Source organism: Eleginops maclovinus, chromosome 23 (genome assembly GCF_036324505.1).
Source record: "Eleginops maclovinus isolate JMC-PN-2008 ecotype Puerto Natales chromosome 23, JC_Emac_rtc_rv5, whole genome shotgun sequence".
Classification (NCBI taxonomy): Eukaryota; Metazoa; Chordata; class Actinopteri; order Perciformes; family Eleginopidae; genus Eleginops; species Eleginops maclovinus.
The window spans coordinates 15,321,222-15,343,577 of record NC_086371.1 but is presented as its reverse complement, the minus strand read 5'-3'; the positions used below and the strand labels follow the sequence as shown (position 1 = coordinate 15,343,577).

General features: G+C 41.9%; 1 protein-coding gene across 3 annotated transcripts; it reads right to left on the bottom strand.

Moving 5' to 3' along the window:
* Positions 1–412: 412 nt before the first annotated feature.
* kdm3b (lysine (K)-specific demethylase 3B) lies at positions 413–19,698 on the bottom strand. 3 transcript variants are annotated; one of them, XM_063877169.1, is made up of 25 exons: positions 19,245–19,698; positions 13,594–13,758; positions 12,593–12,706; positions 12,110–12,215; positions 11,803–11,927; positions 11,432–11,491; positions 10,628–11,320; positions 9,367–10,540; positions 9,076–9,292; positions 8,715–8,929; positions 8,462–8,614; positions 8,187–8,294; positions 7,945–8,072; positions 7,563–7,860; positions 7,202–7,455; positions 6,128–6,400; positions 5,857–6,028; positions 5,664–5,754; positions 5,151–5,281; positions 4,926–5,045; positions 4,524–4,547; positions 2,680–2,819; positions 1,900–2,076; positions 1,644–1,778; positions 413–1,399 (listed from the first exon to the last, which is right to left on the bottom strand). In XM_063877169.1, exons 1-25 carry the CDS (start codon positions 19,443–19,445, stop codon positions 1,325–1,327), a joined length of 5,349 nt encoding a protein of 1,782 aa, XP_063733239.1. In that variant the 5' UTR covers positions 19,446–19,698; the 3' UTR covers positions 413–1,324. The 3 variants fall into 3 exon arrangements, with proteins under 3 accessions (XP_063733239.1, XP_063733240.1, XP_063733241.1); XM_063877170.1 differs by having other exon boundaries at positions 7,563–7,857; XM_063877171.1 differs by lacking the exon at positions 4,524–4,547.
* Positions 19,699–22,356: the final 2,658 nt, after the last annotated feature.

Here is a 22,356-nt window from a genome sequence, read left to right as displayed (position 1 = left end):
TTCAATTTTTTCAGAGCTGTAGCTATAGTTATCGGTTGAGATTTCCAGCAGTAGTACAATGTGGTGATATTTTTTCTCTTTCACACTTTAGGTTAAAAAAAATTAATGCATGACTTTAACTAAGTGATTAATTTTACTCCAGAAAAAATGTAAGTCCTTACCACTGTCTATACCAACAGAACAAAGGATGAAAAGTAAAGCAAGGTGGAATTTGGCTTAAACCTGTATTATGTATAAGATTTGTAGTTTTTCTGTTTTATTATTACTGTACACTGATTTATTTTTTGGACTTTGGAGATCAATTGATAATGAAATAATTGTTGCAGCCATGAAAATACATTTCCATTCTCTAGACACCCTAGTTGTACACATCGAGGGATTTGTGCAGCACAAACAAACAGTAAACAAACAATAGTTTTTGTAAACTTTATTGTGAAAAATCAAACAGACTGCTAAGATCAATATATATATTGATACAATGTTAGTGGCCAGTAGTTCATTTCAGCTGCAATTGTGATTCTTGAACAAAGTTGTTGGAGGTCTGCAGTTCAATTCAGCCCATGGGACAATTATAGGTGACCCAACAAATTCAACAAAATAAATCAAACCTGCCCGATCTGAAGTCCCCCTGATCATTGCCTTGTGGTGTATAAAAAGAAAAAAAGTCTTACTCTAAAAGTGAAATAAGAAAACAAAAATACAAAACTTTGGTCTGCACCCCTCACAAGCAATCAGCTGTTTAAAAAACAAAAAATCTACAAAACAGGTTAACCTTGCTCCTATTTAACAACAAAAAATATATCAGCGTCATAATTACGGAAAGTTAGCCCAGGACTCACATTTTGTCACTTAAATGTTAGCTGAACTTCTGCTCCAACGTAAAGTCAACTTTTACCTCCTTAACTCTCACATCTTACATATACAACAAAAACAACCAAACTGAAAAAAACTGACCTTAAATACAGAGTTAATCAAAATAATAATAATTGGAAAACAACTAGACAAGTTTAAGCAAACTGCGTTACAGCGTTGAAGGGCTTCCTTCAACAAGTTGCTGACTAGCACATCGCCGTCTAATCCCTCCCCAAATCAAATGTTCTTTTTCCCCTAACGTTCACTGCCCCAAAATACATACAGCCTATCTTTGCACTCTGCAGCCTGTACGTGTGTGTGTGTGTGTGTGTGTGTGTGTGTGTGTGTGTGTGTGTGTGTGTGTGTGTGTGTGTGTGTGTGTGTGTGTGTGTGTGTGTGTGTGTGTGTGTGTGTGTGTAGGGGAGTGGTCGTCAGACGCTGGTTGTTTGTGGACAGCGTTAATTGAGAGGAACTAAGGGCGTCTAGGTTCATGGGCCTTGAGTGTCCCAACAGCATCCTTCACTGCATGAAAGATGATGTTCTTCACCTGAGGAAAAATATATGACAAAAAAAAGAGTCTGTTAAAACAAAGACACGGAAACAAAAATGCCTCCCCTAGACAAGTGCTTTTTTTCCACGCATCACTGCGTGATTTGTTGAAGTTGAACTTTTTTGTTGTCCGCCAAATTAAATAAACTGTAATATAATGCTGAGAAAAAAAAGTTTTCTAGTGAGTGAAATGCATTTAAATTATTTGACCCTCAGAAAACAGGAGAGAAAAGCATATTGACCTGTAGCTTGTCTTCGTGGTTTGTATGGGTAGTGGATAGGTGTCGGAACTCCTGGGTCAGTCTGAAACAGTGCTTCACATGTTCAGGAGACACAAAGTCCTCTGCCACCTTGATACAGCTGTACAGGTTGTGCACCTGGAGGGGAAGAGCAGAGAATGAACACACATGCTACTAAAACAAGATCAATAAGCATCTTGAATGATCTCAATAAATTGATTTATAGCAAGCCTCTTTAATATAACACAACATGTCCGACCTGGTGTGGAGCTCCAGCAGGGATAAATACGGCATCTCCTAAGAACTGTACAATGGCCCAACCCTGGACACCATATTCTTCATAGAGTCTGCGGCGGAGCACCTGGTCCAGGTACCAGCTCTGGTCGTGAATGGGGTCGTGGTCTGGAGGGTTCTCTTGACCCTGCTCCTCTCCCACCTGACACACAGAAACAATGACCACCATTATCTATGGTTGTTGCTGGAAACCAGCTGAAATCTTAGATTGATAAACAAGAATGCTTGTGAAAAGTTTTCTAAAGACGATTATTTTTCACAATCTGATTTTTGTTTGTTTGTTACAATGACTGACATCAGGCCATCCAACCCACCAGGAAGGTCATCAAATCTTTAAAGTCAAATCTGTGGGATTACAATTTAGAGCCTGTCAAATGATGCCAGGGGGCCTAAAAGAGGCATCCCTATCGTATTTATTTTTAGAATAAATCTAAGTTATGTTCATTCCTCTGTTCATGGGAATGAGCCCGAAACCGAAGCAGTTGGGAGGCAAGGTTAAAGGAAAGGATGGCAATGCAGAAGCTCAATGGAATATCAGGGTAACTAACAGCAGTCACATTTGACCGCCTAACACTGAACAACTTCCACAGGAATGAATGGGGCCTGCCTCAGACGCATCCTTTTCTATTTATACATATTTGCAAAGGCCCCTGGGTCTGAGGTTTAAATGTGTTACAAGTACAGCCAATTAAAATGCAGCTTCAGAGATACAATGTTGCTTCACACAAATCTGCTGGCTGCTGACCTTGCGGAGCAGCTCTCTGATCTTCTCAGCATCCTTTGCAGCATAGATGTGCCAGAGAGCTCCAGGTTTCTCCTGTCCTTCATACACCCTCCTCTTTGTCATTTCATCCACATCGCCCTCCTCAATGGTGGTCATGACCTCTGGAGGAACAAAGATGAATAACAGACACACATACATGGCATGAAAGGGTCAGCAGCAGTGTCTACACAATGACGATGTTGGGTGTTATAGTAGTTTCCTCTCTATTGCTGCATTTCCACTGCATGGCTGCGGCTCTCCTTGACTCAACCCACTCTTATTTGGTTTTCCATTATGAAGGGTTGTAGATAGGTATTTTGTTTTAGTACAACCTCAGTTGAGGTTCCCAGCAAACAGAGCAAAAGGCGAAGTTAAAACAGACCACTGATTGGTCAGCTTGAGTGGTACAAAACATCCTGCATAACATTAGCAGATTTTAAAAAGTGAAGCGACCTTCAAAAGCAAATTAAAAAATGGTTATACACTCAAACTTTTTTTTTTTTTACTTTTAAAATGACTTTCTGTAAAAATATGCCCTAAGAATGATGATGTGTAGATAGAATTCCTCTGTTAGGTTGCTGATGAAAGGATTCACAAATTCCCGCCAACACTGTGGCTATGCTCTGCAAGGAATAAGGATACTTTCGTATCGAAATTGAGTTGAAGTCATGAGTTGACTTAAGTCTAAACATGCAGTGGACATGTGGCATCAGTGGTCTCATGATTATTGTCGTTTCAACATTACTTGAAGAGAACTGTCATTTATTTTTGATCAATTTTGATAAGTGTCTAAACGCAGAATCTCTCATTGAGTCCGTCAAGATACATCTTCAATTCTCATCTTTCGGAGCATTTATCTTAAACAGCTGGGAAAGTTGTACATCCATCCCACCGTGGCAGAGTTGTAGTTCTCAACTGGTGGCTCACGACCCAGTATTTGGTCCCAGTGTAATATAGGTCAATAGCTACATTGTGTGAGTGCACTGATTTACAGAGCTTCTCCTGAAATACTGTTTGCAGTGGCATCATGTGGCTCTCATGACACAAACATTCCCATTGGTCTAACAGAAACTAGTAATAAGCCCTTGGCATAAAAAGCATTGTAAATTACTTAACTATTGTTTTTTGATCAATGAAGGACAAATGTGGATCATGTGGCTGGACCAGTTGAGAACCACCAGGGCAAAGAAAAGGACACATTACACACTACGCATCACAGTACTGACATAACGTTCACATAGAGTCTGAGGTGGATCCCAGTGTTTCTACCTCTACTGCCTGAAAACATACTGACCTATCGTTTAAAGTCGTATGAGTTATTCAGAAAGGTGATAAGTGAAAATTAAAAACATTCATGACTGTTTGGCTGAGCTTTAAGCGGTTCTTTCCCCAGTTTATTATCTTCGCTGCCATATGTATGCAATAACAGATAGATTTAAGGCAGATGGTAGATCAGATTGCACAAAAAGTATAAGTTTCTCTTTGCTCATATGTGTAGGGAAAAAATACTGCAATGTCACTATTTTGCTTATATCATGCAGCCCTTCACCAAACAGAGCACATCTTTCCATCCAACTCTGAAATCTATAAATTAAAAGAATGTCAAGATCTCTAAACAACAATAGAAATCCGAATGCTATTCGCTATCTTTTCAAGGTGTTAATAAACGTTGTATTTACATAGAAAGGTACAAAACATGACACAGTCTGAGCTCTGGCCCCTACTGCACAGATAATAAGAAAGGGATGGGGTAGAAGTGTGACGAAGGGGAGTTAGTCAACAAAAAGGACATGCTACTGAAGAAATACAATTTAAAGTCTACAGACCTTTGCGTCCATTGATATCTGCTTCTGTGAATGAAAAATGTTGCCACAATGTAAACGAATGGGACCCACTGAGGGGTGTTTCCAGAGTCCTATCCTAGCAAATAAAGCCTGGAGCAACTAAAACAGTACAAGCATGATGTTCGGTGAACGGCTGTGACCAAATTCTTTAAGATAGTTCAGGAGGGATCAGTTCAATAAAGATGATTGTCTTCTATAAACTTAGGTCCTTTTTCTCTATCCTACATATACTCTATACAATGTGTTGGAACTGGTATTGGGAGAAGAAATATTTCCATGTAATATTGTAAATAATACATAGTAAAAGGAGTGTGGGTTTTGGGAAGTAAGTAATGCTTGTCATAAGATGTAGTAGCTCAATTAAATGGTTTAAAGTCCACTGACCTTTCCCCGGGTCTCCCTCTATTTGGGGGATGCCAACATAGACCATGACGTTGACGGCATCAGAGACATCCAGGTGGAGATTTGTGGTTCCCACCTTCCTGTCTTCAGACGAGGTCAAACCTGAGGGAAAGAAGGGAGTGTTGGATTGAGTGAGGGACAGAAATCGAATAGTAGGAGGGGGAGAATGAGATGAGACGTCTAACTAAGTTCACGGGGATTTCTCACCATAGGCGTTGTACATCTTAGGTCCAAGATCAGGACGCACAAAAAAGTTGGGCAGACGGGCAGCAAGGTTTAAACGGCCATCTCTTTTTGTGTACTCAGGCAAAGGGAGGTTATCCATCAGATCATCAAACCTGGCAAAGTGTGAGAGGACATCAAAAAATGAGATGGTATTCTTTCACAAAAACAAACCAAGACCCAATTACATTCATACTTCTTTTTTTTATTACAAAAATGGACCAAAAATAAGGTGATTAAATAAGTGCATACATGCAAGTATCACGCTGACGTACAAACGCCAGGTCAAATTACTATTAGAAAAGTCTCAAGAACCCATTCATAAATAAACAGATGGGCCTGAAGAGTTTTTGGTTAAACTATAAATATTATAAACTTATATAATACAGATTATACTATATAGTAGAACAATATTTTTTTGAAGCAAAACCTTTGGGAATGAATCTTGGTTTGGTAAGTGAATGCATAAAAGAAGAAATATATTTCTGGGCTCCTCACCTTGTGGGCATCATGTCCCTAAAGTCTTCACCTGGAGGCCAATCCTTTAATTTTAATACCATGGGCTGGCCCTCAGTATCTTGGAGTCGCTCTGCATTCACACAAAAACCCATTAGCTACAATTTGTGAGTGAAACAGGAGCTACAACATACCAGGGACATGGACGGAATGGAATTTTAAATTGTGCACTTACTGGAGATGACCTCGAAGCCGTCCCAGAAGTCCCGTACCTTCACATCAGAGATGATAGCACAGTTTCTACAGTTCACCAGGTCGACATCCTGGTCTCCAAACTCCCTACTGAAAGCATCAGGCCGCCACAAATTCTGTTTCAGCCGTTTATGTATCCCGGACACCAACACCGGCTGGATAAAAGAGAAAAGACACAATATAGAGGAGTTTCACTCTGTGTTTCATCTCCGTCATGTTTCTGCCAGAGATGCCACACTTAGTTTTGCTCTTACTTGTCCCTGCTTCCAGCACTCTCTGAAGATCTTCCAGTTGTTGCTGTTGCTGGGATCCTGTAGGCAGAGGAGTCGTCCGTCACAGAGCCAGGAGTGCGAGGTATGTGGTTCCAAAACACTTAGGCCCATTACTCCGTCTTTGCGGCCCCCCAACACACCGAGCTCTCCGCCCTCAGAGGCCCCTGTCCGACGGCCTTCTGCCTTCTTGGTCTCCACGACCGAGGCGATGATGTGATCCAGGAAGTTCGGAAGGCTGCTCTTCAGCTTGTCACTCTGACAAACATAAAATACGTTTTTTCATTACTGAGCAATGCAGTCACACGTGCAGCTAAACAAACTGAATAACTTTTAAATATCCTTGAGTAAAGCCTCATATTTGACTTTTTCTGAGTTAATGCTTTATTACAACGCTCGTAACTAGCAGAAATACAATTTAAAATCAATTAATTTATTCTTTATATTACACCAGGGTTTTGTCTAGGCCGGGTAACAGTTTCGGCGTGCGCCATCATACCAAATGCCAATTTGGTGATGCCAAAAAACAATATTTCTGTTCGTCAATAATGGTATCATTACTCGAAAAATGTGAAAATTGTGACAAACAGACCGCCAGATGTCATAAACAGCTTTGTTTTTACGGAGCTCCGAATAAATAGGGGATGGATGTCCGGTGGGTCTGCCGGTGGGCGAGTGGCAGGCAGCAGGCTCACATTGAAACTGAGATTTTTGAATTAGATTGTTTCTTGTACTGTTCTTTTCTCTGTCGAGGAAGTAAAGAAACTGTAACTCCGGATTTATTTGAGGTACAATATATGACTCAGCAGCTTTAAGACATTCTTTTTTGGTATTGTTTGTTTTTAATTTGTGCCGGAAGTGGCGTAAGCACCCTCATACTATATTTTTCTAGAATCACTACATTTCAAGCTTAGGCTACATGGATACACGGTAAAGTGTGATGTAAATGACTCTGTTTCATTTTTATTAGACCTGATCCATTCTTCAGAAACTGGCCTTACTGACTTAATAGTATGAATGTGTACACCCTACATGGAATAATAAAAGCTTTCTACATACCCCAGCTGAGGTAAAGACAGAGGGGAAAGGCACCCCGCTCTCTCCAGGCCCCTGGGGGAGTTTCCCCGGTCCGGAGTTGAGCAGGTCCCGGAGACTGGAGCCTTCAGGTTTGGACTGGGCCATGCTGGAGCCCAGCAACAGACTGTTAAAGAGCTTAGGACTGGAGGCAGAAGGCTTTGAAAGGGCACTGAGTGAGTCCAGGCCGAAGGGAGGCCGGCTGTTTTGACTCATCATGGATCGGAGTGAACCAGATTCTGGAAGAAAATGGCAGACGGATGATAATGCAACTTCAACTTTGACCTTCGTGTTTTTTCTACCCACTGAGATAACTGTGACTCAGTCTTTCCTCTTTCCTACTTACCCTTGGTGTCATCCTTGGCTTTCTGTGTGGCCAAGTCTGCCAGCCAGTGCAGAGCAGAGCTGTTGCCCTCTCCTGATGAGCGCGACTCCTTGGCAGTGGACTGGGTGAGGTTACAGGGGGAGGATGTACCACAGGTGGAGTTACTGATACTGCCAACACTCTCTCCTCCCCCGCTGTCTGATGGCGCTGCTGTTTGTGCGGTTTCGGTTTTGATTGCTGATGTTTCTCCCTCTGATTTTGGGGTGGAGCCAATACCCGAAGCTGCAGCGAGGACGCCACTACTGCTTGTTGCAGACTGCTGAGAAGAGCACAACAAGACATTAGTCCTCCTTTTAAACCCTGCTCACAATGCAGGAGTGGAAAAATAAGAAAAGAACAGTACCTGTGAAATCCCATTCGGGGCACTCGGGCGTACTAGAGACTTGGTGTGTCGACTGGTGCAAGGACAATTGGCCTTAATACCCCACTTGCCTCTCGCCGAGTGCACCATGTCGCCAATGTTGTAAAGAGCTTAAGGAGAAAGGCATTGAAGTAAATAATTACAACTTTTGATGATCTAATACAAGATCATCCATAATCACTTGCTTGTGCAGTGGGCTGATTCCATCATGATGTTCATGTTACCTGTCCCAGGTATGATCTGTGTAGGCATGAGGTTCTGTGGCTCATGAGGTTGGCCCTTGGCACACTTTAACCAAGAGAAAACCTCATCCTCAGGCCCTTCATCTACATCTGAAAGAAAGAACATATTGGCCCTTTGTTTAACTCAATCTCAAACAACCACACAAAGTAATAACAGAGTCAAGATGTGCTCCTATGACTGTAACACACATCAGTTATGCAATGATATACAACAAGTTGGCTTTAAAATGGTCCTTAAGGTTTCTGTAATGACTCACCCTCCCTTGGCCTGTTCCTGCGGAGCCGATAGCAGTCCAGACACACTCCAAAGCCACACTTACGACACACCCAGTGGATGTTGAACAGCGTGGTCTCACAAACGTCACACATTTCTCTGACACCTCGCACTGCTCGTTTCCATGCCACTTTCTCTGAACGACAGCCCAAAAAGAAAACAGGCTTATAGACGGTTTTGATAGAGGGTGTGAGACAAAATGAAAGACAAGATAGCTTGTGTGTCTTTATACTCACGGTGAGGCTCCACCATCATCATGGCCTCCTTCTCAGACATGACCAACTGGCAGAACTGGTCTCCCACATTGGCCAGGATGTACTTGGATGTATCGAGGTCGAGGCCCTCTTGGACGGCGGGTGCAGGTAGCCACAGACCCATGGCCATGGAATCGCTCTGCTGCGGACTCAGGAAACCTTCTACACGCAGTATACCTTTTCGAGTGAACGCCAACCTGGTCACAGGGAGAGAAAAAAAAGGTTGATTCTGTAAAACATTGTTGAGCGATTAAGGATTGCTTCTTCCTTTCGGATAAATCTCTATCATTTTTCTCAATGACACTCATAAACAAATATTACAATACAGCATATAAATGTGTACCTTCTGAAGTGGAAAAACCGACAGGACACGTTTGGGTCGTCGTCGTCATCGCTGTCTTCACCTGTGGTACGATATTTACGGTAGCGCTCCAGGCGGCACTCGCGGCACTTGTGCAAGTGTGGGGCCACATTGATGCAGGATCCATCCTGGAGGAAAGACTCCCCAGACTGCTTCAGACGGCGGACTTTGCTCTGGTCTTTCAGCACAGACTGGCCTACTGCAGGAGACAACACAGTGTTAATTGGAATGCTCAGTTTGGAACCACTTACAAGAAAGAGACCAGAAACTTACCTTTAAAAGGTTTGTTACGTGGACGGCTTTTAGCAGCCCCCTGAACCTTCGTTTTCTGCAACATGGCTGCATCCTTGACAGGGAGTGGTGGTCCTCCTGGGATCTGGCCTTTCTCTGGGCCCTCTTCATTCTCGCTCAGGTCTGACAGGTCACTGTTGCTGCTGGAGTCACCCGAGTCTCGTTTGGACGATTGGCCTCTTTCCTCCAGGGAAAACTTCTGAGACTGGCTCTGGTCAAAGGACGCCGGGACATCTTCAATTCCACCTGGGCCGGTGCTCCCAAACAAGGAGCATCCTGAGGTGGATGAAGGCATCTCTGTCACTTCTTGCTCCTCCTTTGTCACAGTCCCTTCACTCTGTGACCTCTGTGATGTGGTCGGTACTGGTGAAGACGAGGAGCTGGGGGACGCAGATGCCGAGGGTGCCGGGAAAGGGGAAGACAGAATCCCTTTAGGTGGTTCAGCCATAGTGAACAAGTTTGGCTTGCTCTCCGAGGCAGGACCAAGGGTCTGTGACTCAGCCCCTGAGAGGCCAGCAAAGGAGGTATGGGAAGTTTTGTCCCCATATGCCAGAAATTGATTAGCAGGCTCTTTGGAGGCCAGCAGAAAAAGGTTCTGGTGGCTATCTGAAGTATTAAACCCAGATTGCAATCCTAAGCCCCCCACTGAAGTCCCATTATTACTACTCTTCTTAGAAGTACTTTGAGCTCCAGAAGCTGCAGTTCTTCCTCCCGCAGAGCCAGCCATGCCCTGGAAGGTCGATGATGATTTGTTGAGCACACCATTTCCCGCTGAATGGGTCTCAGGCACTTTGGGCTGCTCATGCTTTTTCAGCCCTTCAGTGGAGGTTGTGGACTTGAAAAAGCTTGGGGGCTCCTTACTCAGGCTCTCAGACACTGCGGTGAAGTAATTGGTGTCCTTGGACTGCGTCTGACCAGCAGCTAGGCTTGGGCTAGAACCAGAATTCTGGGTCATGCATTGAATAAACAAGTTTTGGTCTTGCTTAGATTGAGACTCATTCTTTGCGCCACCAAAGCCGAAGCCAAAGGGCCTGGGAGTATCCGGGGAGGCTGTGGTGGCGGAAGGAGCTCCATTGGTCTGAGAGGTAACATCTCCAAAGAGAGAAGCAGAGGGCCCGGTTTGGGGCAAACGAAAACCTGATGCTGTTTTGGAGCCCTAAGAAACAAAGCAATATGACAGTGTGAAATAATGTTAGATAACTTTTATGGCTTGATAATAGTATGACCATATTGATTGTCTTACCTCAGTCTGGCTTCCCCAGGTGGGGGCTTTAGGACTAAAACCCACAGACGAAGAGAGTGCCACACTTGGGCCGCTGTCATGCGACCAAGAAATGGTGACAGGGCCCGGGGAAACAAGAGCAGCTGTTTTGGAATAAGCTGATTGTGAGGCTTCCTCTCGGTCTGTTTGGGGAGATGGGGAGGCCTTGGGGGCTGGAGCTCCAGGGACCAGGCTTGGCATCTGGCCTAGTGAGGGAAAAGATGTGGTGGAGAAAGGAGAGGGGGCTGGTTTGAGGGGAGGAGGAGTGGGAGTGTGAGTAACGGCGGTAGTGGAGTCTGCTGCACCTTGTGTGGAGAGTGGGCGACCGTTTTCTTTCACATGCGCAGGAAAACGAGGGGGGGTAGCGTTCGATTGGTCCATCTGAAGTGAGGAGTTAGTGTTGGGGGACGACACTCTGCCTTGAGGAAAGGTTCTTTCTGAAGAGTTTCCGTTTTTGGTTGTGCTGCTGACTCTTTCGCCAGAGTCTCCGCCCCAGATCCCCATCCCTTCCACTGCCGTTTTGTTGAAATCGCCACAGTTTTGCCCATCAGCTGACGCATCTCCTGCTCCTTTAAAACGCTTCAAGTTCAAGTCATCCTCACCTTCGGAGGCAGTCCTACGTCTGCGTCCGCTGTCACCCTTCATTGTTTCACTGTCCTTTCTTCGTCGCCCATTCTTAATAAGGTTAAAAAAAGGGGCAAAGTTAGAAAGTAAGTTTGAAACAATATCCATCTGAAGCTGAAAGCACCTCAAAGTATAAAAGGATTTATAATATGACAACCTTACCTCCTCCTCTGCCAGCATTACATGTATCACACGAGGATCTACCATCTGGGTTTCATCTCCCTGCAGCAAAAAAAAACTGCTTTCAAAAACATTTTTTGCCTAAACATTTAGTTTGCTAATTTGCTAATCCACCTCTTTATCCACTCAATTTAAGATTTTCTTTTTAAGTCTTTCCTTTGGCTTGCTCCAGATAAACTTGTTAAACATTGCTGTTTTTTTATAAATACAAACACCAAGTAAGGCAATATAATCATCTGAACAGACAAATGTACCTGTTGTGAAAGTGACATAATAATGATCCCTCTATTTGAAAACGTTTTAAGTTGTTTTTACAAATTAGTCTTGTAACAATAAAAGCAGTTATTATTTACCTTATCTAAGGTAATCTCCATAATGTGTGAGATGGGGTCGTGCTGTGAGACCAGTCCTGAGGCCCAATATTCTTCAAACTCTGGCTGGTAAACGCGAACCCTGCGTCCTTGAATGGTGTATGAACCTTATGGCAGGAACAGGGAGTAAAGAAGGAGTTATATTTTGGCCGATTGTTATCACAGTTTTTCCAAGGTTGCTAAATCTAAAGACCCAAAAAATAAATGTATTAAACCTTGAGATGCAACACTTTAACACATAGAGACAGCAAAAGAAAACAAGATAAAAATGGGTGAAGGTTGAGCCTACCCTTCCTGAAGATCTCCTGCAGTTCAAAGTCAGTACGCCAGCTGGAGATGGACGCCTGCAGGGAGGGCTGCTCCAACAGCAATGGGTGCCTTAGGTCTTTGTCAACCTGCACAAGCACAAGCAAGCACGCTGTTCTAAAATAGTGATGGTGTTAAAGCCATAATGTGAAACCTCACACTGAATAATGCAGGAAAGAACACCAGCACTACAACTAACTATTTCAGGGGCCATTTGTTCATGGGTATTAAATTAAGTCTCTTTCAGGAAATTGAAATTATTTCTGATAATTTAAAAAAGGAACACAGGCTCTGAATTGAAACTCAAATAAAACAGAATATCCCAGTTGTGATGCTCAATGAGTATATATTTCAAGTAGTTTTTCTATAAATATTCTAGAAAATTAGATTACAAAAATGTGTATGTGAAATAACTGATACATTATGAACTAAAGATTTAAGGCTCAACACACATTGTGAATCTCACCTCAAACCTCTGAAATGTTTTGTTATCAGGCAAGAATTCAAAATCCTTGTTTCCAAAAAACTCCACAGGAACAACCGATCCTAAACCCAATCTGTCCACCAGTGAACGGAACACCTGCGGAAAAAGGGCAAGAGTGCAAATCTTAGATTCTTCAGAAAGATATAAGAATTTCACTCAATGGCAAAGATGCAGGAAAATCCACTTTTACATCCCAAAATAATGCAGCTAGCTGATCTTTATCTAGGCTAAATAAACAATGAAGGTCTTCACCTCTCAAACATTTTAGTCATGTTAAGGGGAGTCATATCAGATTCAATAACAACCATGCTGCAGGGTAAACTGGAGTTGTGACATTGGTTTTAAGCCGCCTCTTGGTGAGTAGGGAGGGCCTGGGCGGTTAAAAGCATATATAGACTATATCAGGGTTAGGTGCAAAGTGTGAGTTTCACCTGTGGGTTTGAGATGATTACATGTTTACATTATAAATCTAATCTGTGCCACAGCTGCAAAAACCTTTGGGGGAAAATTGCACTTTACTTTACTTTACTTAACACCTCAGGGTGTGTGTGGAAACAATTATTAATTTTCCACCACATCCATGACAAAAAAACATTACTGATATTACATTTTTAGGATTTTGTTACTTTAAATGTGTTAATAATCTTTTGCTCCTCCCGGTTTCCTGTGTGCGATTTTGTTTGCATGACCACTCCACAATGGTTTGATACATGTATCTACTAGCCTCTTATGCTGGAATGGAAAAGACACATTTATTGTGAGCCTGTTTTGGGGAACGGTGCCCCATGGTACTGGACTAATTGCTGTGAACATATTCATGTGATGTATTGCCTCTGGTGACCGATATGTTGTTTGTTGTAATGTGTTAATGACTTAAAAATAAAGTATTAGAAAAAAAAAAATCTTTTGCTGCTGATGTCCATTCCCCTTGTCAGCAGGTAATTCTGTAATGCATGATGCCATCAGCCCAAATGAGCACTTACCAGAGCGGGCCAGGCTGCGGATGATGTTGGGGCCCCGGCAGTCCCAGTGCCATCACTTCGATTGGCCCAAACAATGGAGTCCTCCACCAACAGTGCTTTCACCCCCTTGTCATACACTTGCACCCAAGAACAGCTCTGCACCACATTCTCAAACTCCACAAATACCTGCAGAAAAACAGAAAGAAGCAGAACATAAACAAAAGGACGGTAGGTGATATCAGACTGCTCAGCAACTGTAGCTTTAGAACATCTTATTAATACAGAATCAAGTGCAAGGTGGAAATATGTTCAGAAAGCCACAAAGAACATCTTCGGGATTGTATCGAGGCAGATTTTGTGATATCAGAAAATATCAAATGTTGGTTCAAAGGATTTCCAGTCTGCAGTTCATTTACAGCAGATGTGAAATAAGATCACAGAACTTTGAACATTTAATGGTGATAAGACTTAACTGCTAGAGCAAGAGTTGGTTAGCATTTGACTCTGACTCAGGTGGTTGGCCTGTCAATCATTAGTTATAAAGCTACTTTGGTTTAAAGTACACACACTTCTGGTGGTGTTTTCAAACATGGTCCATTTTTCCTTGTCGCTGATTTGAAGCATATTGAATTACATTACATTTATTTTGTCAACTGATATGGTATTTTTTGTTATCTTGTGCATCCATCAAGATGTTTTAAAATATATCATAGCCTGAACTTTAGAGTTAGAAATATGAAGCTGTGTAGTTATGTCTAAACTCTGAGAAGAACCAGTAGAGCAGTATAGGGGATAGATCAAGTTCATGACAGTCGTTTCCTTTGAATGAAGCGATTTGTCAGCGCATCTGGGGTGCCGCTGCTGATGGAAGAGGCAACGGCCTCACAGCAGGGCTGTTCAGCTGAAGAACAAAGGTTTGCAGAGTAAAGATGATTACAAACCGTTGTGGCGTCAGGTAAATCTTTACCAACTAATCTGTAATTTATACCAGACTTCCTGGATAGTATGCTATGACTCATGGTTCAACCACATGCCCCCAAGCAACGCTGGCAAAAATGGTATGCACATGCATTGATTCACTATGGAAAAATAAACAAAACGATGAGACTTGTTTGACAAAAGTTTTAAAGTCTAAATTAACTTCCACACAAACTCATAAATGAAACCTGATTATTGTCATAGGTTTATTATACTTTGTGCTTGACGTAGAACGACACCATTTTTTTTTTTTTTATAAAAGTAAGCTGTGAGAAACAGACTGGACTGTAGCTGTTATTGATTAACAACATCTGTACGACTGATCAGGCAAGCATACACCTGCTGTATTTTAGATAGATATGGACTATTTCTTAAGTAGAATACAATCAAAACATAAAACTGTTCACAATAAGGCCTGTGTATTATTAAATTACAATTCTGCAAGTCATGGCATTGACTTTGACATAGTTATCTAATAAACCTGAGCAAAGAAAAATCCAAAATATCCGTTTGACTTGAGAATACCATGGGTAAATGTTTCACTTTGTTTGTCTGGGTTAGTCAACTCTTCAAACAATAATACATGAAGGCACGAATGTAAAGCAACTTGTGATTTTGATTTCACAAAGTTCAACTAGTGTAGAAATTCCTCTCCTTGGTACGAACAAATCCGACAGCCCATCGCTATATGGCTCCTGCAGTTTACTGTGAATAGTTGGTGATATGAGATTTCAATGTATTTTTTGGTTGCCAGACCACCAAGCGCACATCCCTCTGAAACATAATAAATTGTAGAAGTTAACCAATAAATTGCAGGGGTGTTTCTACAAAAATATAGTACGAGGGCGCCAGCGTCACTTCCGGCAAAAATGAAAGCCCCGCCCACTTTCCGATGAAGATAATGCATCAGAGCGAAGCGGAAAATAACACTTTCTTCATGTCTTAAAGCTGCTCAGTCATATATTGTACCTCAAACAACAAATAAATCCAGAGTTACGGTTTCTTTACTTCCTCTATAGAAAACAGGACAGTAAAAGAAACTATCTAATTCAGAAATCTCAGTTTCAGTGTGAGCCTGCTGCCTGCCACTAGAGATGGATTTCATGATTCTTTTCCGGGATTCAGTTTGCGCCGGTCAGTTCGTGAAGAAGAATCGTTCGTTTGTTCAGTCGCGTTTCCAGTACAACTTCATTCAACGGGGAATCATAGTTCTCAGCTCGTTCGCAAACGTTCGTGGAAACAGTCAACACAACACCTTAGCCTAGTTCAAGGCAAATACATAGCTGCAACTTCATGATTATGTGTACTTTTAGACAACACAACAGTGGCTAATGTGTATATTCACCTTGACATTTACTGAAGGTAAATACTAATAGAGTAGACTACGGCTTGATCCGTAAATTTATTGTCTTACTTTTTTTTGTTCTCTCTCAGCAAGGGCTACTAAATAAAGAAATAACGACTCAATATGCCGACAAACATGTTTAAAAGCTTGGCAGAAAGATCATATTGATGAAAAGGTTTCAAGTCCCCATTTAGCCTACTAGGATAGCGCTACTGACTGACTGAGTGACAGACTGACTGAACGAGAACGACTAGAGAGCAAGCGGCAACCTCCGGGGCTGAGCAGTGAAACACATACGGAAGTGCCAAAAACTGCAGTTCATCGAATGGCCGCGTGGCCTGGCTCCAAAACCGAGCAAATTACATAGACCCCCCATGTTACAATGCCAATTTTTACAGCAGAAATAAACATGTTTATAGCGTGGTACAAAAATTGCTTTTGGTCTCTATAGGTAATTTCCCTATTCATGACAACTGTGAGGAGGGTGAATTTCTATAGTCTCCCGTTTGAATTATATTAAGGCTTAAAGTTATGCATAATTAAGGGCGTGGTCGCTTTGATTGACAGAATAAACGAGAAGCATTCCTGTCTCTCATTGGCTAAAATTCAACGAGGGCGTCCTAGACTCAACAGCATACGATTGGCACAGCAAGTCGTCTCTGGGAGAACGAACGAACGAACGGAACGAACGAGAGGAAGGTGAATCGAAGAATCAGGTCAGTTCGTTCGCTTCAAAGAGTCATTCGAACGACCCATCTCTACCTGCCACTCATATAGCAGCAGACCCACCAGAAAATGATCCCCTTTTTATTGGGACCTCCGAAAAAACAAGTTGTATATGACGTCTGATGGTGTATTTGACACAGTTATCATACGGAGTAATTATACCGTTTTTGACTAACATAAATATGGTTTTCAGCCATCATTTTAAAATTGAACTGGGGAAATCTGAATTGGTATGATGGCACGCGCGAAAAGTAAGAGGGCGCAGCGCCCCTGGTATTGTTGTTTGAATCTGGATAAATCTCTTTTGGTTCCATATTCAACAATGAATGAAAAGCAATCCCCTATCGAGTCACATTAGATATTACCGCAGTTTTCAGAAAATCCTAAACAACTATAGAGACCAACAATGTTATACTGCAGTGTTACAAAGTGTGACAGGAAAGCAATGCAGTAGCATTATGTGTATATTGTCATCTCTTTATTACTGGGGGACACTTGTCTTGCTGGTACAATAAACAGCAAAGTACAGAAACTACAGAGGTAATACTTGAGGGGACTGAAGAACCATGAGGTGTTTGCAAAGCCTTGAAGCAAGGGTTGGGTAATAATGAAGTAAATTACACTGATTTTCTCACATACTGCTATTCAAATCAAGTGTTGAGTGACCTTTTTTTGCACAGTATTTCACTGTACACATTTCATGATACGTGTTGTGAAACTGATAAATCTGCCACAGCTAAATCTTATCAAATGCTATCGATGCAGAGATGGATCAAAACCCTTGTATTTATCCTGAAGCATACATTGATTTTTCTTGCAGAGCCAAACCATCTTTGTTATCTTTTGACACAAGGTGATGCTCCATCCCATTACCAAGGTGTGTTCAGACATTGCCTGCAGCATTTGTTTTCTTGTTTGGAAAAATGTTGTACTCGGCGTAACTGATGGGTTCCCCAACTGAAATGACGTTACTGTACTTTCCTAAATGAGAAGAGTAAAACTTGATAAACAGACACATTTTCTTGTAATCTGACATTTTCTACACAGTGGAAATGACACTGCCTCATTTGAGCCATCTTGTGCAGATCTGCATCTGTTCACATTTCACAATTTGGGCACTCTACACCTACACGCGTACTCAGAAGTAAGAGATACTTTCTTGTTTCAATTTACATACAACACAGGACAGACATCAACATGGTGAACTGCCAAAGACCTGCATTGCAGAAATGTAAAAAAGGGCACTGCTGCAATGACCAAAAGGTCCATTTAGAATTATGTTGTGCTATTTTGTTAAATAATGAGCCAAAAATGACACATTTTATTAAATCCTCACTGATTTTTAGGCCAATTAACGTAGCTCTGATGAATAATTGTTTATTTTCTGTACTATGCAATCTGCACTAATAGTCTGTTGATTTTTATTGTAAAAGACAAAATAAAGTTCACTCACCACCACCACCCGAAATGTGTACAAATCTCAAACAAATGTCTCTAAGATAAGAGCTTTGACAGGATTAATGTTGTTCATTCAAGAGTTTATTAGATTACAAACAAGCAAAGTTGGAAGAAGTATTCAGATTAAGTAATTTAGTAAAAGTAGAAATACCACAGTGTAGGAACAGTCTGTTACAAGAAAAAGTCCTGCATTTAAAATGTTACTTATGTAAAAGTACATATTATGCAGTTTGGCTAATATATCACATGATCTGATTATAGTAATGGATACATTTGTGTGTTTATTTAAGCTGGTGAAGCTGCAGGTAGTTTTAATGACTTTGTATAGGCTACTGCAGGGTAGCTTCTGAATTTTACTCCTGGTGTAACTAAAGTCTTATTTAGGAGTTGATTAAATTTCCCACCATTAATCTAATCTGAAAAGTAACTAAAGTTATTAAATAAATGTAGTGGAGTAAAAGACCCTCAAAATTGAACTTAAGTACGGTCTTAAAGTAAATCTACTTCGTTACTTGACACCACTCACTATTGTTAAAGCCAAAATATAGGTCACTCAACAATACCACCCAGAAGGTGTACAAATCTCAACCAAATGTCTCTACGGTAACAGCTTGAAAAGATGAATGTCATACATTCAATAGTTTATCATATTACAAACTAGTGTGTGATTCTGAACATTGAAAGAGAGAAGTGGAAGGAATCCCTGCTTCACACTCATATGAACTTGTAAGGCCTTTAACTCACGATAAGTAACGATGGGAACTGACAAGCTAACGCTGATTTCACTTAGCTTTGAGAGCAATTTAATACAATATCATGTTGGGTAAGTTATCTTTGCTGCATATGAGCCTTGTAATTGATTGCTACGAAGTTACAAATAATACTGGTGGAGCTTAATGACGTTCGTTAACAAGCGAACAAGCGAACAAAGCAAAGGCCAGAAAATCCCCGGCCTCGAGTTTAGCTTCGCCTCACTGCCTGCTACTTGTAGCTTGCTAATATATAGGCAGGAGCGTGCGATTACTGCCGACAAATATGCCAACACGGACGGTTGAAATCAATTAAACAAAGCCAAATGCATACTTAATAGCTAGTATATATTTTATATATGAATTGTGCACCATGAAGTTACGCAGTACGGCATCTCATGTATGTAAACACTGACCGTCAGCCCTGCAGCAGGGCTTGTTGTTGTCGCCTCTCCTCCCTCCGGGGCGGCCAGGCCGATGACGCTCACTGCCCGCACCGTCCCCCGCAGCCAGTCCCGGGCCCAGACAGCCTGGTCCGGCTCTGATCCATTTGCAGACCTGCCGTCGTCGAGGAGCAGAAAGAGGCGCTTTCCTATCAACTCAAGAGACTCCCCCATGATTTTGCTCGCAAGCTAGCTGCCTTCAGTGAGCCACCGTGAACAGAGTAACTTTGGACGGGAACTCCAGAAGAGACAACACCAAGCAGCAGCGGAGACTCTGTGTTCAATGTAACGACCGGTGCACCAGGTGCACGCAGTGGCGGACCGGGGTCACGCCGGGGAATAAACGCAGTGGAGATGTTATTGTCCTCGGTGCTAACGCGACTATCCTGCTCTGTCCGCCATTGAGCCCTGCAACAATCAAACGCACTCCTCGTAGACAGGCAGCACTGCGGAGACAGAGAGCCAGTGTGCGGGAACAGCGGCCTCCAGCGGCTGGCCTGCAGGTGAAACCAGTTATCATCATGCACTGTAGGATGTTAGTTTTCAGGATTTTCCGCAGTGTTAAAAGTGTATCATATCTCCTGATATCAGAGGTGGGAAAAGTACTCAGGTCATGTAAATTAAAAATAGAGAGAGTGTAGGAATCCTCTCGTAAAACTCCTGGAATCAAAATGTTGCTCAAGTAAAGGTAGAAAAGTATTGGCATCAAGTACCAAAAGTAAAAGTAATCATTGTGCAGTCCATTGGTCCATTTCAGAATAATATATATATAACAAGTTTTTATTATAATTAATTACTATTAATAAATACTTGTATACTGCAGGGTAGCTTGTGAATTTACTCCAGGTGTAACTAAAGTCTGATTTAAGTGTTGATTATATTTTACATCATTAATCCCAATCTGCAAAGTAAATAAAGGTGTTAAATAAATGTAGTGGAGAAAAAAAGAGTACAATTTAGCTCTGTATTGTAGTGGAGTAGAAATACAAAGTAGCAAAAAATTGAAATACTCGAGTAAAGTGCAAGTACCTTAAAATCTTACTTAACCCTTAAATGCATGACCTACCAATACCTACAGTCTTCCATGAGTGGGGTCAAAAATGACCCCAATTAGAATGAATGCGTTTTATGCTGTAAACCATTTTGGTTAAGGATTATTATTTTTATTATATTTTGGTCAGCAAAATAATCATTTCATGTTTAACATGTTCATTTATCACTTTTATTAACATTTTTTATCAGAAAACAGCTTTGAGAAAGGTAAAAAAGGTAAACATCCAAAAATGATCCCAACTCGAGAATGATTTTATATTTTACATGTTAATTTCTTATCATCTTTCATTTGAACAAAAACTTGCTATCAATACAGCCATCAAAACATTAACTTTCAGTGTTTGTCTGTCCCTCTGTCGCACATCCACACCCATATAAACACACGCTTTCTTCTCTATTCTCACTGTGAGCAACAGTAGTGGTTTTGGGCATGGGCGAAGCGGGCAGCCGCATTTCATGGGGCCCCGCACGAGCGAGAACTTGCTCGGAGGGGGATCTCGGCCGGGGTGTAATTCCACGTAGAACAGCCACAAAGTACAAAGTTACAAAGTACCCTTTTCTGGCTGTGAGCACTGCACGCACTGCACGCACTGCATTTCCAACAACTATTGCTGGCTTTGCGGTCTTGGTTACTTGGGCACATCTTACACCTCTTCCTCTTCTGTTGTCCCTGCTCTGGCTGGATTACAGCTTTTGTCATCCCACATCTTTCCATTGCTGCAGTGATGTAGGTTGGTAGGCATAGAATTCAGGGTGCTGAGCCTTGAAAAAGGAGTAGGCATTCAGGGTGGCAATATCAATCACGTTTTACCACAGCAGCGTGGGCCACCTCTGCGTTTGGCGTTTACAGGTTTACATCTGGTCCACAATATCTACACCTCCTTTCGTCTGGTTGTAGAAGTAGATCACTTCTGTTTTTTTCTTCCGGGTGTTTTCATCCACCGTTTTGCTATGGTGCATTGTGGTGAGGAGCAGAACAGCATAGTCCTTTTTTCCAACATAGCTGACCATGGTCATACTGCCATTGAACCCATGTTCAGTGCTGAAGAGCTCCCTGGTCTTGGAAGCCTTCATCACAGGAGGGATGTCTGGCTTGTTTTTTCGCAATGTTCCCACAAAAGTCAGACCCTTCTCCAGGAGATGCTACAAGAGGCACACTGGTGAAAAAGTTGTCTGTGGTGATGTTGCAACCTGTTGGTCTGAATCCACTGCACAACTGACTGACAATTTTAAAACCCAGATTCTTATTGACTCCTTCCCCTGGTTGTCTCCCAGTGTACACAATCTCATCAACTGCGTAGGGGGTTTTTGCATCACAAACCCAGAAGATCTTTATGCCGTACTTTGCGGGCTTGCTCTTCATGTATTACATCAACTTGGTCCTCCCTCTGAATGGCATGAGTTGTTCGTCCACTGTGATACAATCACTGGGGATGAATCTCTGTCTGCAGTTGACCAGGAACAGGTCCCATACGTAGCTGAAGGCTGCCAAGTGGTCTGTTTCCAGTCGGGTCCAGGTGGACAATAGTCGGGGTCCTCTATTGGGTCCTGTTCATCTGAGATGTCAGTCATAGTTGACAAAATTAAAGGTTCCTAGGGTTAACATTTGAAATTCAATAGAAAATGCTTGGGGTCATTTTTTGACCCCAAGCATTTTGTGTGGTACTGATACAAAAAATGAAATTACTTAAAAAATATAGCAATTAGATACAAATTCAAATTACCTCATGTCAAAGACAACCTATTTGAGGAATACATGGAAGATTAAACGATAAACATTTAAAATAATGAAGAAATTGCAACAAAAAAAAAACTGCTGGGGTCACTTTTGACCCCACTTATGCATCTAAGGGTTAAGGAGGGCACTGGAGTAAATCTACTAAATTACTTTACACCACTGCTCCCCGGATTTCAAATATGTCATCTGGTTTGGGTCACTTAGAATTCACGAATTACATGTCAATGTTTCTTATCAGTATGGTGATACATTGGATTAGGCTACATATACAAGGTAAACTAATCTGAACACTTT

Excerpts from the sequence above, each read along its gene's own strand:
- kdm3b (XM_063877169.1), bottom strand. The coding sequence starts at position 19,445 with ATGGGGGAGTCTCTTGAGTTGATAGGAAAGCGCCTCTTTCTGCTCCTC. Across the intron at positions 12,216-12,592 it reads AAACATTTCAGAGGTTTGAG|GTTGACAAAGACCTAAGGCA; the intron begins GTGAGATTCACA and ends GTGCTTGTGCAG. Across the intron at positions 1,779-1,899 it reads CTGCTGGAGCTCCACACCAG|GTGCACAACCTGTACAGCTG; the intron begins GTCGGACATGTT and ends CTTCCCCTCCAG.